At 38.2% G+C, this 19,186-nt stretch overlaps 1 protein-coding gene across 3 annotated transcripts in view; it reads left to right on the top strand.

Annotated features, from left to right (window-relative positions):
• KPNA1 (karyopherin subunit alpha 1) overlaps nt 1–19,186 on the top strand; it is a 68,831-nt gene that overhangs the window by 28,428 nt on the left and 21,217 nt on the right. For all 3 annotated transcript variants that reach the window (XM_060639803.2, XM_060639804.2, XM_060639801.3), the window contains 3 exons: nt 9,045–9,152; nt 12,247–12,346; nt 15,277–15,371. In XM_060639803.2, the coding sequence (XP_060495786.1) occupies nt 9,045–9,152; nt 12,247–12,346; nt 15,277–15,371 (303 nt within the window). The remainder of the gene's footprint in view (nt 1–9,044; nt 9,153–12,246; nt 12,347–15,276; nt 15,372–19,186) is intronic.

Raw genomic sequence — 19,186 nt, 5'->3', positions numbered from 1 at the left:
TCTTGAAATCATATTACTAGCTCTCTAACCTTGTTCTTTCCAAAAATTGTTCTGGCTGTTATAGGTCCTTTGCATTTTTATATGAACTTCAGAAACAGCTTGTCAGTTTGTGCACAAAAGCCTGCTCTGGGGATTTGATTGTGATTTTGTTAGATGTGTAGATCAGCTGGGGGAGAATTCCTATCGTAACAATGAGTCTTCTGACTCATAAGGACCATATCTCCCGTTTATTTAGGTCTAAAATTTCTCTCAGGGATTGTAGTTTTTTTGTCAGATTTTCCCCTAAGTATTTCATAGTTTCAATGCTATTGTAAATGATATCTTTTGAATTTCAACTGTTTTCAACTGTTCATTGTTAATATTTAGAGTCCCCTGGGACTCACTGAGAGAGACGGTTCCCCTTCTTGGAGTGCGTCTGGGAGAGATGGCATTGCCTCTTTGGGGAGAAAAGAGCGGTGGGCACCATTTCCCTCAGTATAGGCACAGAGACACCAGCTGAAGGTGGCTAACCTGGACACTGGCTCTCTGCTGCACTTTACTCCAAACTCCATGCTTCTGTGCTTTGGTGCAACTGCCCTCCAGGGACAAACCTGCACCAGTCTCAGTGCAGTGAGACCCTCCCTCAGAGGACCGGCACAGCTTCATGTCATGCCAGGTTCGTAAAGTTTGGAGTTTGAAAACTCAGCGGGCCTGCTTGGGATAGACCCCAAGGTGCAATGTACTGCTGGGTGGCCAGATGGCTAGGACACAGGGTGAAGGTAGTGAGCTAAGGGATGCCTGGGATACACCAGGGGAAATTGCTCTTCTGGGAGGGCTTTGTGGTGGTGGGATGTGAGTTCCCCTCTCTGGTGACTAGGTGGCTGGCTGAAATAATTTTCCTCCCTTACCCCTTAGTATAAACTAACGTCAGTAAGCAGCACAGCGCCAACCGGGGTGGCTTACATTTGTTACACTAGGCCCTGGTCTCCTGCCCTCTGCAGGTGGAGCTTTACTAAGGCAGTTGTACTTGAGAACTAGAGCAGCGGGCTCCTCCCCCAGAAGACCAGCACAGGCCCTTGCACACACCGTGTCTTTTGACCATGAGTTCTGTGAAGTTTCAGCTCTAGTGGAAGTACCATCAAGTCTCTTTTAACAAGCAGACCAGAGCACACCTAGTTAAAACTCACCATACTCTGGCCAATGTTCAGATAATCCCCACTGCCCACTGCAGGAAAGGAGAAACTCTACAGAGGACTGACCTGAGGGAAAGAGCAGTCAAACACAGCAGGAGAGTGCACACAGCATATACCAGAGTCATTTTATTTTATTTTATTTTATTTTATTTTATTTTATTTTATTTTATTTTACTTTTTTGAGTCACTTCTTTTTTAAATTTTATTAATTTTGTTTATTTTTGAGAGAGAGAGGGAGAGAAAGTGCAAGCAGGGGAGGGACAGAGAGAGAGGGGAAGACACAGAATTTGAACCAGGCTCCAGGCTCTGAGCTGTTAGCACAGAGCCTGATGCGGGGCTCGAACTCACAAACTGCGAGATCATGACCTGAGCCAAAGTTGAATGCTTAACCGACTGAACCACCCAGGCACCCCACACCAGAGACACTTCTGAAGCACTAGGCCTTGGACAGTATATGACCTCTTCTTCATAAAGCCATTACTCTTAGTAGCAGGAAACATAACAGGCTTTCCCAACACAGAGAAGACAGAGACCTAGACAAAATACCAAGATGTAGGAATTCATACCAAAAGAAAGAGCAAGTAAAAGTCATGGCCAGGGATCTAATTGAAAAGGTTGTTAAGTAATATTCCTGAACCAGAATGTAAGGCAACAATGATAAAGGTATACTCTGGGCTTGAGAAAAGCTTAGACAACACCAAGGGTCCCTTACCACAGAGATAAAAGACTAAAAAACTAGTCACGCTGAAATGAAAAATATAATAACCAAGATTTGAAAACAAATGGATATAATGACCACAAGAAAGGAAGAACTAGAGGAGCGAATAAGTGACACAGAAGATAAAATTATGGAAAATAATGAAGATGAAAAGAGGGAAAGAAAAATACTAGATCATGAATGCAGACCTAGGGAATGAGGTGACTCCATAAACCGTAATAACATTTGTATCATAGGAATCCCAGCAGAAGAAGAGAGGGAAAAGGGGGCAGAAGGTTTATTTGAGGAAACTATAGCTGAAAACTAATATGGGGAAGGAAACAGACATCCAAGTCCAGGAGGCACAGACACCTCCCATCAAAATCAACAAAAGCGGGCCAACACCAGGACATATTATAGTTAAATTTGCAAAATATAAAGAAAAAAAAAAACCTTAAAAGCAGTAAGACAGACGAAGTCCCTAATTTAGAAGGGAAGACAAATAATGTTAACATCAGATCTCTCCACAGAAACTTGACAGGCAAGAAGGGAGTGGCATGATATATTCAGCATACTGAATAGGAAAAATATGCAGCCAAGAATACTCTGTCCAGCAAGGCTGTCATTCAGAATAGAAGTAGAAGAGTTTCCCAGACAAAAACTAAAGGAGTTTGTAACCACAAAACTAGCCCCACAAGATGACAGGGGACTCTTTAAATGGGAAAGAAAGACCAAAGTGACAGAGACTAGCAAGGAACAAAAAACATCTCCAGAAACAACAACAAAACAAGTAATAAAATGCCACTAAGTTTGTATCTATCAGTAATTACTCTGAATGTAAATGGACTAAATGCTCCAATCAAAAGACATCGGGTGTCAGAATGGATAAAAACCATCTGTATGCTGCCTACAAGAGACTCATTAAAAAATATTTTTTTTTAATGTTTAATTTGAAGAGAGAGAGAGAAAGTGGGGGAGGGGCAGAGAGAGAGGGAGACACAGAATCAGAAGCAGGCTCCAGGCTCTGAGCTGTCAGCACAGACCCCGATGTGGGGCTTGAATTCACGAACCATGAGATCATGACCTGAGCCGAAGTCAGACGCTTAACCAAGTGAGCCACCCAGGTGCTCCACAAGAGATTCATTTTATTTTTTATTTAAAAAAAATTTTTTTAATGTTTATTTTTGACAGAGAGAGAGAGAGACAGAACATGAGTGGGGGGGTGGGGGGGGCAGAGAGAGAGGGAGACACAGAATCAGAAGCAGGCTCCAGGCTCTGAGCTGTCAGCACAGAGCCTGACGCGGGGCTTGAACTCACAGACTGCGAGATCATGACCTGAGCCAAAGTTGGGCACTCAACTGACTGAGCCACCCAGGTGCCCCACAAGAAATTCATTTTAGACCTAGACACCTCCACATTGAAAGTGAGAGGATGGAGACGCATTTATCATGCAAGTGGACATCAAAAACAAAGCCAGAATAGCAATACTTATATCAGACAAACTAGGTTTTAAAACAAAGACTGCAACAAGAAATGAAGGGGGGAGCACTATATCATAATAACAACATATCATATCAACTATTATTATACAATAATAGTAGGGGACTTTAACACCACACTTACAGCAATGGACAGATCATCTAAGAAGAAAAGCAACAAGGAAACAATGGCTTTGAATGACACACCGGACCAAATGGACTTAACAGATATATCTAGAATATTTTTTTCTAAAGCAGCATAGTACACATTCTTTTTGAGTGCACATGGGACATTCTCTAGAAGAGATCACATACTGGGTCACATACCAGGCCTCAACAAGTGCAAAAAGGTTGAAATCATACCATGTACATTTCAGATCACAATGCTATGAAACTTGAAGTCAGCCACAAGAAAAAATGTTGAAAGACCACAAATACATAGAGGTTAAATCCATTTACTTGGAGGCACCTGGGTGGCATTCTACTTGGAGGTTAGTCATTCTACTTGGGGCACCTGGGTGGCTCAGTGGTTAAGTGTTTGGCTCTTGGTTTCAGCTCAGGTCATGAATTCACGGTTCAAGTTAGAGCCCTGTGTCGGAGTGTGCTGACAGTATGGAGACTGCTTGGGGTTCTCTCTGCTTCTCCCCTGTATGCTCTCTCTCTCTCTCTCTTTTTCTCTCTCTTTCTCTCTTTTATTTTCTCTCTGTCTCTCTCTCACACACACACACATTCTCTCTCTCAAAATAAATGAACTTAAAAAAAATAACATCTTACTAAAGAATGAATGGATCAGCCAGGAAATTAAAGAAATAAATACAGGAAACAAATGAAAACGAAAACACGACAGTCCAAATCCTTTGGAATGCTGCAAAAGGGGTCACAAGAGGGAAGTATATGCAATACCGGCCTACCTCAAGAAGCAAGAAAAATCTCAAATATACAACCCAACCTTATACCTAAAGGAGCTAGAAAAAGAACAACAAATGAAGCCTAAAGCCAGCAGAAGAAGGGAAACAGTAAATATTAGAGCAGAAATAAATGATATAGAAATAATAACAACAACAACAAAAAACAGTGGAACAAATCAGCAAAACCAGGAGCTGGTTCTTTGAAAAAATTAATAAAATTGATAATCACCTAGCCAGACTTGTCAAAAAGAAAAGAGAAAGGACCCAAATAAAATCATGAAGGAGAGAGGAGATCCACAACCAATACCACAAATAAAAACACTTATAAGAGAATATTATGAAAAACTATATGCCAACAAATTGGGCAATGCAAAAGAAATGGATAAATTCCTAGAAACATGTAAACTACCAGAACTGAAACAGGAACAATAGAAAACATGAACAGACTGGTAACCAGCAAAGAAATTTGAATCAGTAATCAAAAATACCCTAATAAACAGAAGTCCAGGGCCAGATGGCTTCCCAGGGGAATTCTATCAAACATTTAAAGGAGAGTTAATACCAGTTCTTCTCAAACTGTTCCAAAAAATAGAAATGGAAGGAAAACTTCCAAACTCATTCTATGAGGCCAGCATTACCTCGATTCCAAAACCAAAGATCCCACCAAAAAAGACAATTACAGTCCAGTATCCCTGCTGAACATGGATGTAAAAATTCTCAACAAAATGCTAGCAAATCAAATCCAACAGTACATTATAAGAATGATTCACCACAATCAAGTGGGATTTATCCTTGGGCAATAAGGATGATTTAATATTCTCAATGAATCAGTGTAATACACCACATTATTAAAAAAGATAAGAAATACATGATCCTCTCAGTAGATGCAGGGAAAGCATTTGACAAAGTACAGCATCCTTTCTTGATAAAAACCCTCAACAAAATAGGGATAGAGGGAACGTATCTCAGCATCATAAAGGCTGTATACAAAAGACCCACAGCTACTATCATCCTCAGTGGAGAAAAAAGGAGAGCTTTTCCTCTGTGTTCAGGAACAAGAAAGGGATGTCCACTCTTACCACTGTTATTTAACATAGTACTAGAAGTCCTAGCCTCAACAATCAGCAAAAGGAAATAAAAGGCATTCAAATCAGCAGGGAAAAAGTCAGACTTTATAACTATTTGCGGATGAGATGATACTCTATGTAGAAAACCCAAAAGACTCTACCAAAAAATTGCTAGAACTAATATATGAATTCAGTAAAGTCACAGGGTGCAAACAACATACAATGATCTGTTGCATTTCTATATACCAATAATGAAGCAGCAGAAAGAGAATCAAGGAATTGATCCCATTTACAATTGCACCCAAATTACAAGATACGTAGGAATAAACCCGCCAAAGAGGTAAAAGATCTGTACTCTGAAAACTGTAGAACAAAAAAGACACTGAATAGCCAAAGCACTCTTGAAAAAGAAAAGCAAAGTTGGAGGCATCATAGTTCTGGACTACAAGTTATATTACAAAGCTGTAGTGATCAAGATTGTATGGTACTGGCACAAAAATATAAATATAGATCAATGGAACAGAATAGAAAACCCAGAAATGGACCCACAACTACATGGTCAACTAATATTTGACAAAGCAGGAAAGAATATCCAATAGAAAAAAGATAGTCTCTTCAACAGATGGTGTTGGGAAAACTGGACAGCGACATGCAGAAGAATGAAACTGGACCACTTTCTTAGGCAATGCACAAAAATAAATTCAAAATGGATGAGTGAGCTAAATGTGAGACAGGACACCATCAAATTCCTGGAGGAGAACACAGGCAACAACCTCTCTGACATCAGCCATAGCAGCTTCTTACTTGACATGTCTCTGGAGGCAAGGGAAACAAAAGCAGAAATGAACTATTTGGACTTTATCAAGATAAAAGCTTCTGCACAGCAAAGGAAACAAAACTAAAAGGCAGCCTTCAGAATGGGAGAAGATATTTGCAAATGACATATCTGATAAAGGGTTAGTAATCCAAAATCTGTAAAGAACTTATACAACTGAACACCCAAAAGTCAAATAATCCAGTTAAGAAATGGACAGAAAACATGAATGAATTCCAAATTACGGAAAGAGTCCAAATGTCTATTGACTGATGAATGGATAAAGAAGATGTGGTGTATATGTACAATGGAATACTACTCAGCAATAAAAAAGATGAAGTCGTACTATTTGTAATGAAGTGGATGGAGCTAGAGTGTATTATTCTAGGCAAAATAAGTCATAGACAAATACCGTATGATTTCACTCATGTGGCATTTAAGAAATGAAACAGATGAACGTAGGAGGGAAAAAGAGAGGCAAACCATCAAACAGACTCTTAAACATAGGGAACAGAGTGAGAATTGCTAGAGGGGAGGTTGTGGGGGGAGATGGATTAAATGGGTGATGGGTTTTAAGGAAGGCAGTTTTGATGAGCACTGGGTGTTACATGTAAGTGATGAATCACTAAATTCTGTTCCTGAAACTAATATACTATAATGTTAACTAACTGGAATTTAAATAAAAACTTGAAATTTAAAAAAAGAAATTTTTGGCCATTTTCCAAATATATTCCCCTACCCCAATCTTAGAACTCCAGTGCATGTGTGTTAGGCCACTTGATGTCCCACAACTGACTTATATTTTGTACAGTTTTTTCAGTCTTTTTTCCATCTCTTTTATTTTGGAGTGTTTATATTGCTATGTCCTTAAATTCACTAATTTTTTCTTCTGCAATATGTAATTGGCTGTTAATCCTATCCAGTGTGCTTTTCATCTGAAAAATTTTATTTTTCATGTCTAGGTATTTGCTTAGCCTTTTTGTTCATCTCTTCCTCTCTCTCCTCATGGCTGTACTTTTACCTTTCAAATATGTGGAATATATAACAACATTTATAATGCTCTTTTCCATTTTGCCGTTTTTGTCATTTCTAGGTGATTTTGATTAATTTTTCTCTCTTCTTTTTAGTGCTTCGTAGTTTCCAATTGAATTCTAAGAATTATGAATTTTATCTTGCTTGTTGTTGGAGTTCTTGTATCTTTAAATACATATAGTTCTGAATTTGTCATTGGGTTTAGTAAATTACTTGTAACGTTTGTTTTTACGTTTCATTGGGCTGGAACTTTAATATCCTTTAATCCAGGGGCTAATTTAGCTTTAGTGCTGTGTCCATTTCCTTCTGAGTGTTGTACTAAATGCCCTTTATATGTTAGGAAGTGTTTTCTGTGTGTGTGTGTTTTTTTTAAGTTTATTATTTTGAGGGAGGGGGCAGAGAGAAAGGGAGAGAGAACCCCAAGCAGGCTCTGCTGTCAGCGTATGCCTGACATGTGGCTTGATCCCACAAACTGTGAGACCACAACCTGCGCCGAAATCAAGAGTCGATGCTTAACCAATTGAGCCTCCCAGGTACCCTAAGTCTTTTCTATCTGGTTGAAACATGAATATCTCTTGACTGATATAACTGTCAAAATTGTTCTGCATGTTTGTTGGGGGTGATTCCTTTCCCAGCTTTTCCTTACACACCTGTGCTTATTAGCAGGAAGCTAAAGACTCATGGGGAACTTTCTGCAGATTTTTAGAATTCTCTCTATATTGATCTGTTTATTACTCTGCCTGTGGATTCTAGTTGTCTTGGCCTCCTCATTTCTAAACTCTGTCTGCTCAACTGAGTGAGCCTGTAGACCCTGTTTGGGTGTTGTCTTCCCTGTGCGACAGCCTGAAAACTCTGTGTAGGTAATAATCTGAGGCAGTCATAGGGCCAATCTTACTTCTTTCCTTTTCTGAAGGATCAATGCCTGGTCTGCCTCTTATCCATTGGCCGAAACCTGTTATTTTATGCATTTGTCTGCTGTTAGACAGGGTTGCATAGGGTGAGAGGATAAGTTATTGGTCCTCTGTCATGGTTTGATGAAAAAGTGAACTGCCTGGGACTATTGAAGATATAATGGAGGGGCGCCTGGGTGGCTCAGTCAGTTGAACGTCTGACTTCGGCTCAGGTCATGATCTCACGGTTCGTGAGTTTGGGCCCCATGTTGGGCTCTGGGCTGACAGCTTAGAGCCTGGAGCCTGCTTCTGAGTCTGTGTCTCCTCCTCTCTCTCTCTACCCCTCCCCCGCTTGTGCTCTGTCTGTCTCTCTCTCTCTCTCAAAAATAACATTAAAAAAAAAAGATACAATGAGACACCTTAGTGGCTCCCTTTAGGTAGAAATATTCTTGGCCTACACAAATTGACGATTTAAAGTTAGTTTTCAGGTAGTAGTCACATGTCATCACTGGTTGTTGGACGGGTTAGAAAGGTTGTGAAGTCTCAGTCCGTTATTTTTGAGGTTAAGGAGGGAAGTATTAAGCCATTCTGACATCATTTTTATCCTTTCCCACGATGTATTGGTAAGACCATAGTGTTACCAACTTCACGTAAAGGAAAGGGGAATGGCCAAGCGTGCCTCGACTCCTTTTTCACCCTTACTCTTTTTATATGTCGTGCAGTGTTAGGCTTCTCTTAGTAAGTTTTACCACATCAGGTGTTGGTAACAGCATATTGTGATTGTTAATTGCATTAGATTATAAGACTGGAGAATTCTGAACTAGTTCCTCATCATGAAAGTTGAAGGTGGCACAACCTTTACAATTTTTAAAATGATTTTCAAAAAGCTCCATCTTTTCCTTATTGCCTTTTAAGTGGGGAGCCTAGTTTTTTGATGTTTAACTCCTTTGTATTAGAATACTTGGTAATGATTTTTTATTTTTTAGTTATTCAAGCGAAGAAATGTTGCTACAGCAGAGGAAGAAACAGAAGAAGAAGTTATGTCAGATGGAGGCTTCCATGAGGCTCAGATTAATAACATGGAGATGGCACCAGTAAGTAAGATCATGAAAGAAACTCTTTTTAGTATGTTTCTGAAGATATGAGGCTTAGCTTTCTATTTGGGTTTTTTAAAAAGCGGTTAGTAAATGGCTACAGAAATTACTTGGCATTTCATTTTTGAAAAGAGGTCATATACTTAATATCCTGGTTCATTAGATGTTTTTTATAGTTTGAATAATATACAGTTAAACAGAATTAACTAAATTGTGAAGATTAATTCAGCTTTTAAAACTTAAAAAGATAATTGTAAAATTATTCCTTAAAAGTTGAATAACAAGGGATACTTTAAAGAAAATCCCAGTTTGTTATTCATTTCAGTTATCAAATTGGGCATGTTTATATGATTTTAAAAATTGGTTCCATATCACAGCTGTTGGCTTTTCTATTACAACCTGTTTTATAACTTTCTTGAGGTTACATGAGGATCTAAAAATTATGCTTTGTTTATATGGATACCTGTATAGATTTCTCATTAATCAGTTATGTTTTAATAGATTATATATAGTTTTCAAAAAAAAATCTTTCTTCTACCTCAGTGACCCAATTTCTTCCTTCATTTGCAACCTCTGTTACTGGATTCTTATTCTTCTTGAGAAAATAAGTTTTCTTCCTCCTCCCTTTTAAGCAAATTGTGACATATTGTGCACAGTATCCTATATATATTTTTCTACTTCATAGATCTCTAGTTTTTATGGACCGTTTTTTTGTTTTTTTTTGTTTTTTTTTTTTTTTAATTAGGAGAGCAGTTTAAATCATTTTGGAATCTATGTAGATAGACATTGTAGCCAACACTATGATTTTTTTTAAATTTTTTTTTTAACGTTTATTTATTTTTGAGACAGAGAGAGACAGAACGTGAACGGGGGAGGGTCAGAGAGAGAGAGGGAGACACAGAATCTGTAACAGGCTCCAGGCTCTGAGCTGTCAACACAGAGCCCGATGTGGGGCTTGAACTCATGAACTGCAAGATCATGACCTGAGCCAAAGTCGGACGCTTAACCGACTGAGCCACCCAGGCGCCCCAACCAACACTATGATTTTGTGGTGAATTCTTCCAGGCCCTTCAGAAAGTCAAGCTGTCCATTTTTTTAAGTGGATATTAATAGGAAGTATTTCGTGGATTATAATACTAAGATTCTATAGAGGAAACAACTGTAGGAGATTGATTGGTTGATTTTAAGGAATTGGCTCATGTAATTGTTGGAGCTAGTAAGTCCAAAATCCGTAGGGCAAGTCAGTAGGCTGGAAATTCAGGTAAGTGTTGATGTAGTTTTGAGGCTTAAGTTTCTTCAGGAAACCGGTCTTTGCTCTTAAGACCTTCTTCAACTGACTGATTGAGGCCAACTCACATTTTAGAGAGTAATGTGCTTTCCTTGATTATACTAGTTTAAATGTTAATCACATCTAAAAATTATTCTTACAGCAATATCTAGATCAATGTGTGTTCAGACAACTGGCTACTATAACCTAACCAAATTGACACATAAAATTAACTATCCTAGTAACATTCCTTGGCAACTTGGCATGTATACACAACTCCTTAAACCATACTGAGACTCAGATAAATAAATAACAAAGTTATACCTCCATGTGACATGATATAGTTACTGTTTGTGCAAGTAAAAATGTACTAACCTCCCCGGAAGAAGATGCAGTCTTTGAGTGATGTTCAGTTCTCTCCTTGATATCCTGTTACTTAAATGCTGGGATATAAAATTAACAGTACTTAAATACCATGAATGTAAAGTCAATACATCTTACATTAGGGAATAAGAGGGAAGAAAACGTGTGTGTGTGTGTGTGTGTGTGTGTGTGTGTGTGTGTGTGTGAGAGAGAGAGAGAGAGAGAGAGAGAGAGAGAGAGAGAATGAATGTGTATATCCAAGTGTATCCAGACATTCATAACAGAATCATATAGATACCTTTGTTTATTCAGGTATCAGTTTTGTAAGTTTCAAAGTAGTTACTTTTCTGACTGTTAAGAGCAGAATGCTTCATTCTCCCAGTTGGGATTTGCCAAGTGTTTGGTAAAGTGCTGTTTACCAACCAGTGCTGTTGGTAAGCACTGTTTCCCAACCAGCTATCATTGACAACTCAATGCAGCTTTCTTCACAGTTCATCTTGTTGACTCTAATATTTCATGAAATGACAGGAATTTTATTTCATTCTGACAGGTGACCCTAAGAAGTAGGTTAACTGCTAATATTGGGGATGGGTTATAGTAAAAAGTGGAAAAGTTCTAAGAAAGCAAGAAAATAATGGAAAACTGAAAAGTTTTAATAAAGAAAATAGAAATTTTAAGTAAACTTGAGTCAGCTGTTGAATTTGGTAGCAGCTAGAATCTGTGAATTACACAGGATTATTCTATACTCCATAAATATTTATTGAGCATCTTCTATACGCCAGCCTTCGGTGATAGAACAGTAAGATGGACAGGGTCTTTGGTTTTCACAAATCTGCTATACTGGAGGAATCTGGGCAGTAAACACATAACTGAGAAAAATACCTGATAGTGAAAAGGGTTGGCATAGAATTAAAATAGAGTGATAGAGATGGAGCAGTTCCTTTAGATTTGGAGACCATGAAAAGCCTTCTTTTAGAATTTAACAAATTTGTCTGAAAGACAAGGAACAACCAACCATGTGATGAGCAAGGAGAGGAAGAATAATAAACGCCTTCTCTTAGTATTTACTCATAAGATTACTTTCTTATTGTCATGAGCTTCTTTTTTCACAATATTTATTTATTTATTTATTTATTTATTTATTTATTTAGAGATGGGGGAGGGGCAGAGAGAAGGAGAGAGCTGAGTGTGGAACCCACGTAGGGCTTGATCCCACAACTGGGAGATCACAACCTGAGCCACTCAGGTTGCCCCCATGAGCTCCTTAATGATAGACAAAGTATTTGGCTTTGTCACATCGTTGATCATCTCAGACATTTCTACATGTAAAGATTATCCTACCTTTGTGTGACTTTTCTAGATAAATATGATTAACTTAATAATGTTGGCCACAGTTTATACTGTCTTTGTTTTCCTTTGATTTAGAGTTACAATTTTATCATTTTTGCTTTTTTGTGTTTCCAGGGTGGTGTAATTACTTCTGACATGATTGAAATGATATTTTCCAATAGCCCAGAGCAACAGCTTTCAGCAACACAGAAATTCAGAAAACTGCTTTCAAAAGGTGAGTTCTGAGTATGTTAAAGTACAGTTGACCCTTGAACAACAGGGGCTTGGACTGTGCAGGTCTACTTGTAACGCAGATCTTTTTTGATAAATTGAGTACAATATTGTAAATATATTTTCTCTTTCTTATGATTTTCTTAATAACATTTTCTTTTCTCCAGCTTACTTTATTGTAAGAATACAGTATGTAATACATAACGTACAAGTAAGTGTTAATTGACTGTTGATGTTATTGGTGAGGTTTCCTGTCAGCTGTAGGCTATCAGTAGTTCAGTTTTGGGGGAGTCAAAAGTTAAAAAGGATTTTTGACTGTGTGGGGATTGGCGCCCCAAGTTTTGTATTGTTCAGGGGTTGACTGTATATTTTTTCATTTAGATAAAAAATACTACTTTCCCATATTCTGTTTTTCACATCACAGGTAAGTTGCTTTGGAATGTGTCTATCAACAGAATAAAAGGACACTTATAGACATACATATAATTATGAGCTATGGCTAATTTTCGAATTTATTTATTTATGCAATCTTACCAGGACCAGAAAGGAGCATTATTTTAATTTCTGAGCTATTTTATAAAAGACCTTAAAGTGATAAGAACAGTAGTCAGTATTTCATGTTAATTCAAATTGAGAAACTCCATTCTTTAAAAAAAAAACAAAACAAAATGTTTTTGTTTTTTTAAAGATTTTATTTTTACATAATCTCTATGTGGGCCTCGAACTCAAAACCCTCAGATCAAGGTTTGCATGCTCTACTGACTGAGCCAGCCTGGCACCCTAAGAAAAACTGTCAAAATATCACTTGAGAGGTGCCTAGGTTAAGTTGGTTAAGCATCCAACTCCGGCTCAGGTCTTGATCTCGTGGTTCACGAGTTTGAGCCCCGTGTCAGGCTCTACTGACAGCTCAGAGCCTGGAGCCTGCTTCAGATTCTTTCTGCGTCTCCCTCTCTCTCTGACCCTCCCCCACTCATGCTCTGTCTCTGTGTCTCAAAAATAAATAAAAAGAATTAAAAAAATATATCATTTGAAAGATCAGTGTTATTGCTGGGCATGGTAATTATTTATTTATTTTTGGTATAATTAGGGTAGACTAGAATATGATACTTTTGCCATTCTGGGCAAGTAAACAGAACTACGACTCTGAACGACATTAAAATGTTGATAGTAAACATTGACCTTAAATAAATAGCTGCTACCCTTGGCCCAGTACTAAGGTATAGTTTTTTGGAGTCATTAGTGATAAATTAATATATTCCTTGAGGGAACTGGAATAAAAACCTATAACATATAATTTACATTTTTGTGTGATACAAAAATTACATTTCTCATGTGACAGTTTATTAATATTTGAAGGCTATTATCATGTACACTTTTCCCACTCCTCTTGTCTCTTTTCAGCGTGCTAAGCCTAATGGCTTTCTCACACCATGTGACCTTTTAGGGCCTTTTGCTGCTTTCTACTACTTTACTGCCTAGATTCTAGTTTCCTAGCCATCCCTCTTAAAAATGTGATAACTAGGGGCACCTGGATGGCTCAGTCGGTTAAGCATCCGACTCTTGATTTCGGCTCAGGTCATGATCTCAGGGTTGTGAGATTGAGCCCCATGTGGGGTTCCATGCTGAGCATAGGCCTGCTTGACATTCTCTCTCTTCCTCTCTCTCTGCCCTTCCCTGGCACACATGCGTGTGCGTGCCCTCTCTCGAAATAAATAAACATTTAAAAAATGTGGTAACTAGAATATAGTACTTCAGATGTGCTCTCGTTACCCTAAGGTGAGGGGACAGATTGCCTTCCTTGTCCTAGGACTGTACGTTCCAGTAATGTACTCCAAGATAACAGCAGCAGTTATTTTGGTAGTCATGGCACAGTAATGGTTCACTGTATTTGCAGCCATCTAAACTCCCATAGAACTTCTTTTCATGCACATGTGTTTTAGGATTCATCTGTGAAGTCATGTAGATTTTTAAAAATATTTTTATAAATTTCAGTTGCTAAATCCTGCTTTATCCCTGTCGTTTTATTGCAAACTTCAGCTTATTGTTGTTCTTCCTATATGTTATTTCTGTAATCTAGCATTTTAACTACTTCATCTTTATTATAATCATCAAATTTATTTGTACTACCTGAATAGTTGATAAAACTGTGGAACCAGGCAAAGAACAGGTCATCAGAGCGCTCTCCAAATTAACATTGAACCATTAGTCACCTTTGTTTCATTAAAGCTTTGGACTTGTCTAAGAATCCCTACTAGTACTATAATCTGTCATTTTTCTTGCATCGCTCTGTGAATGTCATCAAGAACTTTGTCAAATCTCTTGCTGAAATTACCATGTTGATTGTTTAGGACATTTTCTGTTAACCCAACAGGTTTCTACCAAATGATTTCATTTATAAAATACTCTGTTGTCATAAATGAAAAGTGAGATTAAGTTGGCAAGTCATCCTTAATGAATTCTTTCTGGCTCCTATTTAACACTGCAGTTGTAAAATTAAATCCTGCAGGCACATGCAGAGTCACCTAATCCAGTTTATTAAAACAACTTCTTTTTAGAGTAAAACCCCATCTACAGAGAAGGGGCTAGAAGGCAGAATTCTGAAATAATAACAGTGGTCATCTTTGGATGTTTTCCCCCCTACTTTCTTAAGTTTTCTAAAATTATAGAAGCAATGGCTTTAATTTTTGAGAATTCTGCCCATCATTTCCATGTTAATGTGTACTTTATTGTGAAACCTTTTGAGCTACCCTAGTCTCAAAGTGACTGCGCTCCATTTTACATTTAGAATTTTACATTTTATTTCTTAGATTTCCAACATGAAAGAGATGCTAAAATGGAGGGAGGGATATTATGAAGTAAATTTGAGCTCATAAATTCCTTGGATTGAAATGAAAGAATTATTTTCTTCTTTCCTTTTATTTTATGGGGAGACAGAACCTAATCCTCCTATTGATGAAGTCATCAGCACACCGGGAGTAGTGGCCAGGTTTGTGGAGTTCCTCAAACGAAAAGAGAATTGTACACTGCAGGTGCGAACCATTTTCATTTCTTGCCTCATATTTTAAATCCCTTTACAAACTTACATTTTATATACAGCTTTGTTACTTAGGTTAATTTATACAGTGGGTTCGTTTTTGATATGATGTTCCTGACAACCACGTTGCAAGCTGCTTTTGATAGCTTTGTCAACATCTAGGCCCTTGGTTTTACTCTTTAGAATTCATGTGATTTTTATCATGAAGAAGATTATTTTATGATGATTGTGGATAACATTTAATAGGGAATCGTTTGCAGTTGAAGAGTCACTATAAGAATCTAAGTGTGGGCTACATAAAATTTGGTTTTGGAAGATTTTTAGATTACATTGGTCGGCTTTGTCAGGGCTGTGTAACATGGGCTAGGTTAGACTCAGTAATCCCCAATCCTGGTCCCAGTTAATCCTTCCCATTCCCCTGAAGAGTTTCCAGGGAGATAGCCTTATGAATCTCCATGCTTCCTGCTGTGTTAATTTAGTCTGTCAGTACTGTATTATATAGGGGTTCTAAGAGGAAATTCTGCAACTTCTGGATTGGATAGTTTTCACAGTAAAGAGAACCACCTGTCAACTGACTCGTCCTGGGAGTTATCTAGAAATTTTTAAATACTGTTTTTGGGTTTTTTTTTTCCCTGAATAAAGTTGGAGTTTTAGTAGACTGGCAATTTTTCAGTAGCTGTACTTCCTTGGAGTAACCAATTGAATCAGTTTCTGTGTTATTCTTTAACCAATACCTGTGATATCTAAATTCTCACTTATAGGATCTAATCTGAAGGGCTTGGCCCTTTAGAAAGACTCTGCAACTATAAAAATTGGTTAGGTACAAAGTGGATCACAAAATGAGGTTAATTTTCCAAGTATATCTGACAATAACAAGTTAATCGTAAAGGTAACTTTCACCCTCTTGTCTGCTTTTGCCTTATTCTCTGAGGCTGTAGGGAGGGGGACATTTTTATAAATGATAATAACCTCTGTCCCCAGGTTCCTTACTCTCCAGAGGATTGTAGGTAATTCATAAAACTTGATGCCTTGTCTTGATATTTTCTCTCCTTTCCTCCCATCCCGACTTTCTCCTCCTCTTACTCTCTTTGTTGCGGTGATGAGTTATTTCCAGAAGAAAAACAAGAAATCCAGAAAAGGTAGAGTACTTCAATGTCCCATCAGTTTTTCTTCTCCAGTTTGACACTGACTAATCCCCAAGTTCATTTGAATTAGGATTCTGTTTTGGTGGCTGCCTCTTGGATTGTAATTCTGGTCCCCATCTAAGGCCAGGATCATCGGACACCTGAAAAATAATCAGGTTCACCTAGAGAGCAAGGAAAGAGACTTTTATCAGAAAAAAAAAAAAAAAAAAGGAAATCCAGACAACCAACACTGCAGAGTACCAAGCCTGAGCCCTAAGCAACCTGCCAAGAGAACCAGAGGGACCAAATGAAGAGCCTTACTGCAGTTTATCATTTGAAAAAGCTTTGTAGGAAGAGGGAGGTAGGGAAGATTATCATTTTGTTCATGTTTATATCCTCTGACAGAGTAGTTCAGAGATCATGAATTTACTCCTGGATTGAGCAGTTTTTAATAGGTGGTTACAGATGTCTAGTTTCTTAATGTGTATAAATGAAGGCCTAAGATGAAAAAAGAGAAATGGGTCTTTCCACATCTCCATGTTCTCCAGTACTCCCTAAAGAGTGCAGTATGTCCTCTTAGTGCCCTCTCCTGGCTAACACATGTAAATTTTACATCATTTGTGATTCTAATCCTAGAGCTTGGATCTTCTGAAGACGAAAGCCTTTGGAAATCTCTAATTTGCGTCTATCTAAATTCTCAGATTCCACCCTTGTGCAAACTAATAATTAGGCTGAAAGATTGAGAAATCATTCCTCTGGAAGTGACCACCTCATGATTTTCAACTTAGCTATCCAAAGACTCTGAGAGATAACCAGCTGTTTATTATATAAAGGTCATCATCTTCAGCTTTTCTTCGGTGTACGTTTTAAGTACAACATGGTATTCTCTCCAGTGTGGGCAGTGGGTAATGTCAACCACTCCAGAAGCAGGAGGAGCAAGTATATTGAAGGAGACCGTAGAGCCAGGAGGCTTCGTGCTCACATAAGTAGACGTGCTCTGGGCAGCTCAGAGGGTACTCTTTCCTTTATCTTCTTAGCACTAGGATGGAAGTTGTCCCTGGTAGTATGTCTACTTACTAGAAATTTGAATAGTGTGCTTTTGGAATGTGGCTTCTGCCATTTCTCTTCCAGAAAGAGAGTAATAATATATGGTCATAATTATAGCTAAACTCACTGATAAACCAAGTGGACAAACTTAATCCCTTCTTTCTATAGATACAGAACTGTGAATCCTAGTGAAGTCTCTTTTCACTTACATTTTGGCTCTCCTTATGCCCAAATCAGTGAGGTACCTCACACCAGGGAGATGAAAATGCCTGCTTTGGGCAGTGCTTCCCAGATACTCCTTTGCTTTCAAACAAGGTGAACATGGGTGGAATCTAGGAGTTTGGAAACATAGTTTCATCTCCCTAAGAGCATTCTCAAGCTCGGTGACATGTAAGCCTCAGACATACTTGAACTTTTGATATGCGATTGGTCTGCCTTATGGTATATTCCCTGGGCCCACTTTGTTTGGTTTTTGAATCCAGGCCCAGCATGTTTGTACTGTCCTTTGCAGTGCTGAGATGTTGCATTCTGAAACCTTCTTACAGAAGCTTAGTATGAAAACAGCTAGAAATAAGGAAATTGCAACCTAGTTGCATTCATTAGGTACTCCTCTTAAAATTGTAAATTGAAATGAAATTGGTTTAGTTTCCCCATTTTTGCTTTTCTTGTCCCATGTAAAAGCTTAATGTGATAAACTGCAGTAAGCCTTCATCCTCCTATGCCTTTTCCCATCCTCATTGATCCCTCTACCTTTCTTTAAAAGGTTGCTCAGATGACTCAGGCACTGTTCTCTGCAGAGTTTGATATCTGGGTTTATTTTTCTGATGTGAGCCTCTCTTTTCACTTGCTCTCCAGGTGAGCCTGGCATTTGCTAGGAACCAGAGTGGACCCGGCAAAGTGGCCAGCAACAGAGTCCTGATCCAAATGGAGAAAGGGAACCAGGCGTACCTCAACCTGGAGTGGGAAACTTGATAGGAGGTCAGAAGTACTTCAGCTTTGGATTCTCATTTTCCTTATTTAAGGAACTGAGCACCAGAAGGTAGAGACTGAGAAAGGGAAGAGAGAAAGTATCAAATCTTCAGTGTGTCCTTCAGATTTCAACTGTAGCCTTATTTAGCAAGTCTGGACAGTGAAAAGTAATAGTGGACTGATAATTTTTAAGCAATCACAGCATGACAGGTAGTTCTCCTTGCATGGTACCATTCTTAGAACACTAAGAATATAGTAGTTTAAAGCAAAAAGAGGAAGTAAGGGTTATAGGTACTTTGGCTACTGCTTATTACTTAAGTGATGCCATTTCTTAGATTGTATTCATCATGTTACTGATGTTTTGAGTTTCACGGTTACTTATATTACCTTTCCTGGCCATTTCTATCATAACTTTATGCAGTCATTTTTGCAACAGGACTTCCACATTTCACAGCTCTCTTTCACGTTAGATTCTAATATGGGACCCAAGGCCGAAACATTAACAACAACAACAAAATGATGGCAGTACTCAAAGAGATGTTACATAGTTTGAAGTACAACCAGTTTTTTACAAACATACATATTAAACACATTTGAAAGTTGTTTCTTCCAGCACTTTAACAGGGCCTGTATGCTGGGGGGAATTTTCTCCCTCCCTCCTCTTTCTCAT

The sequence above is a fragment of the Panthera onca genome, chromosome C2 (genome assembly GCF_046562875.1).
Source record: "Panthera onca isolate mPanOnc1 chromosome C2, mPanOnc1 haplotype 2, whole genome shotgun sequence".
Taxonomy (NCBI): Eukaryota; Metazoa; Chordata; class Mammalia; order Carnivora; family Felidae; genus Panthera; species Panthera onca.
This window is presented reverse-complemented; position numbering and strand designations above follow the sequence as displayed.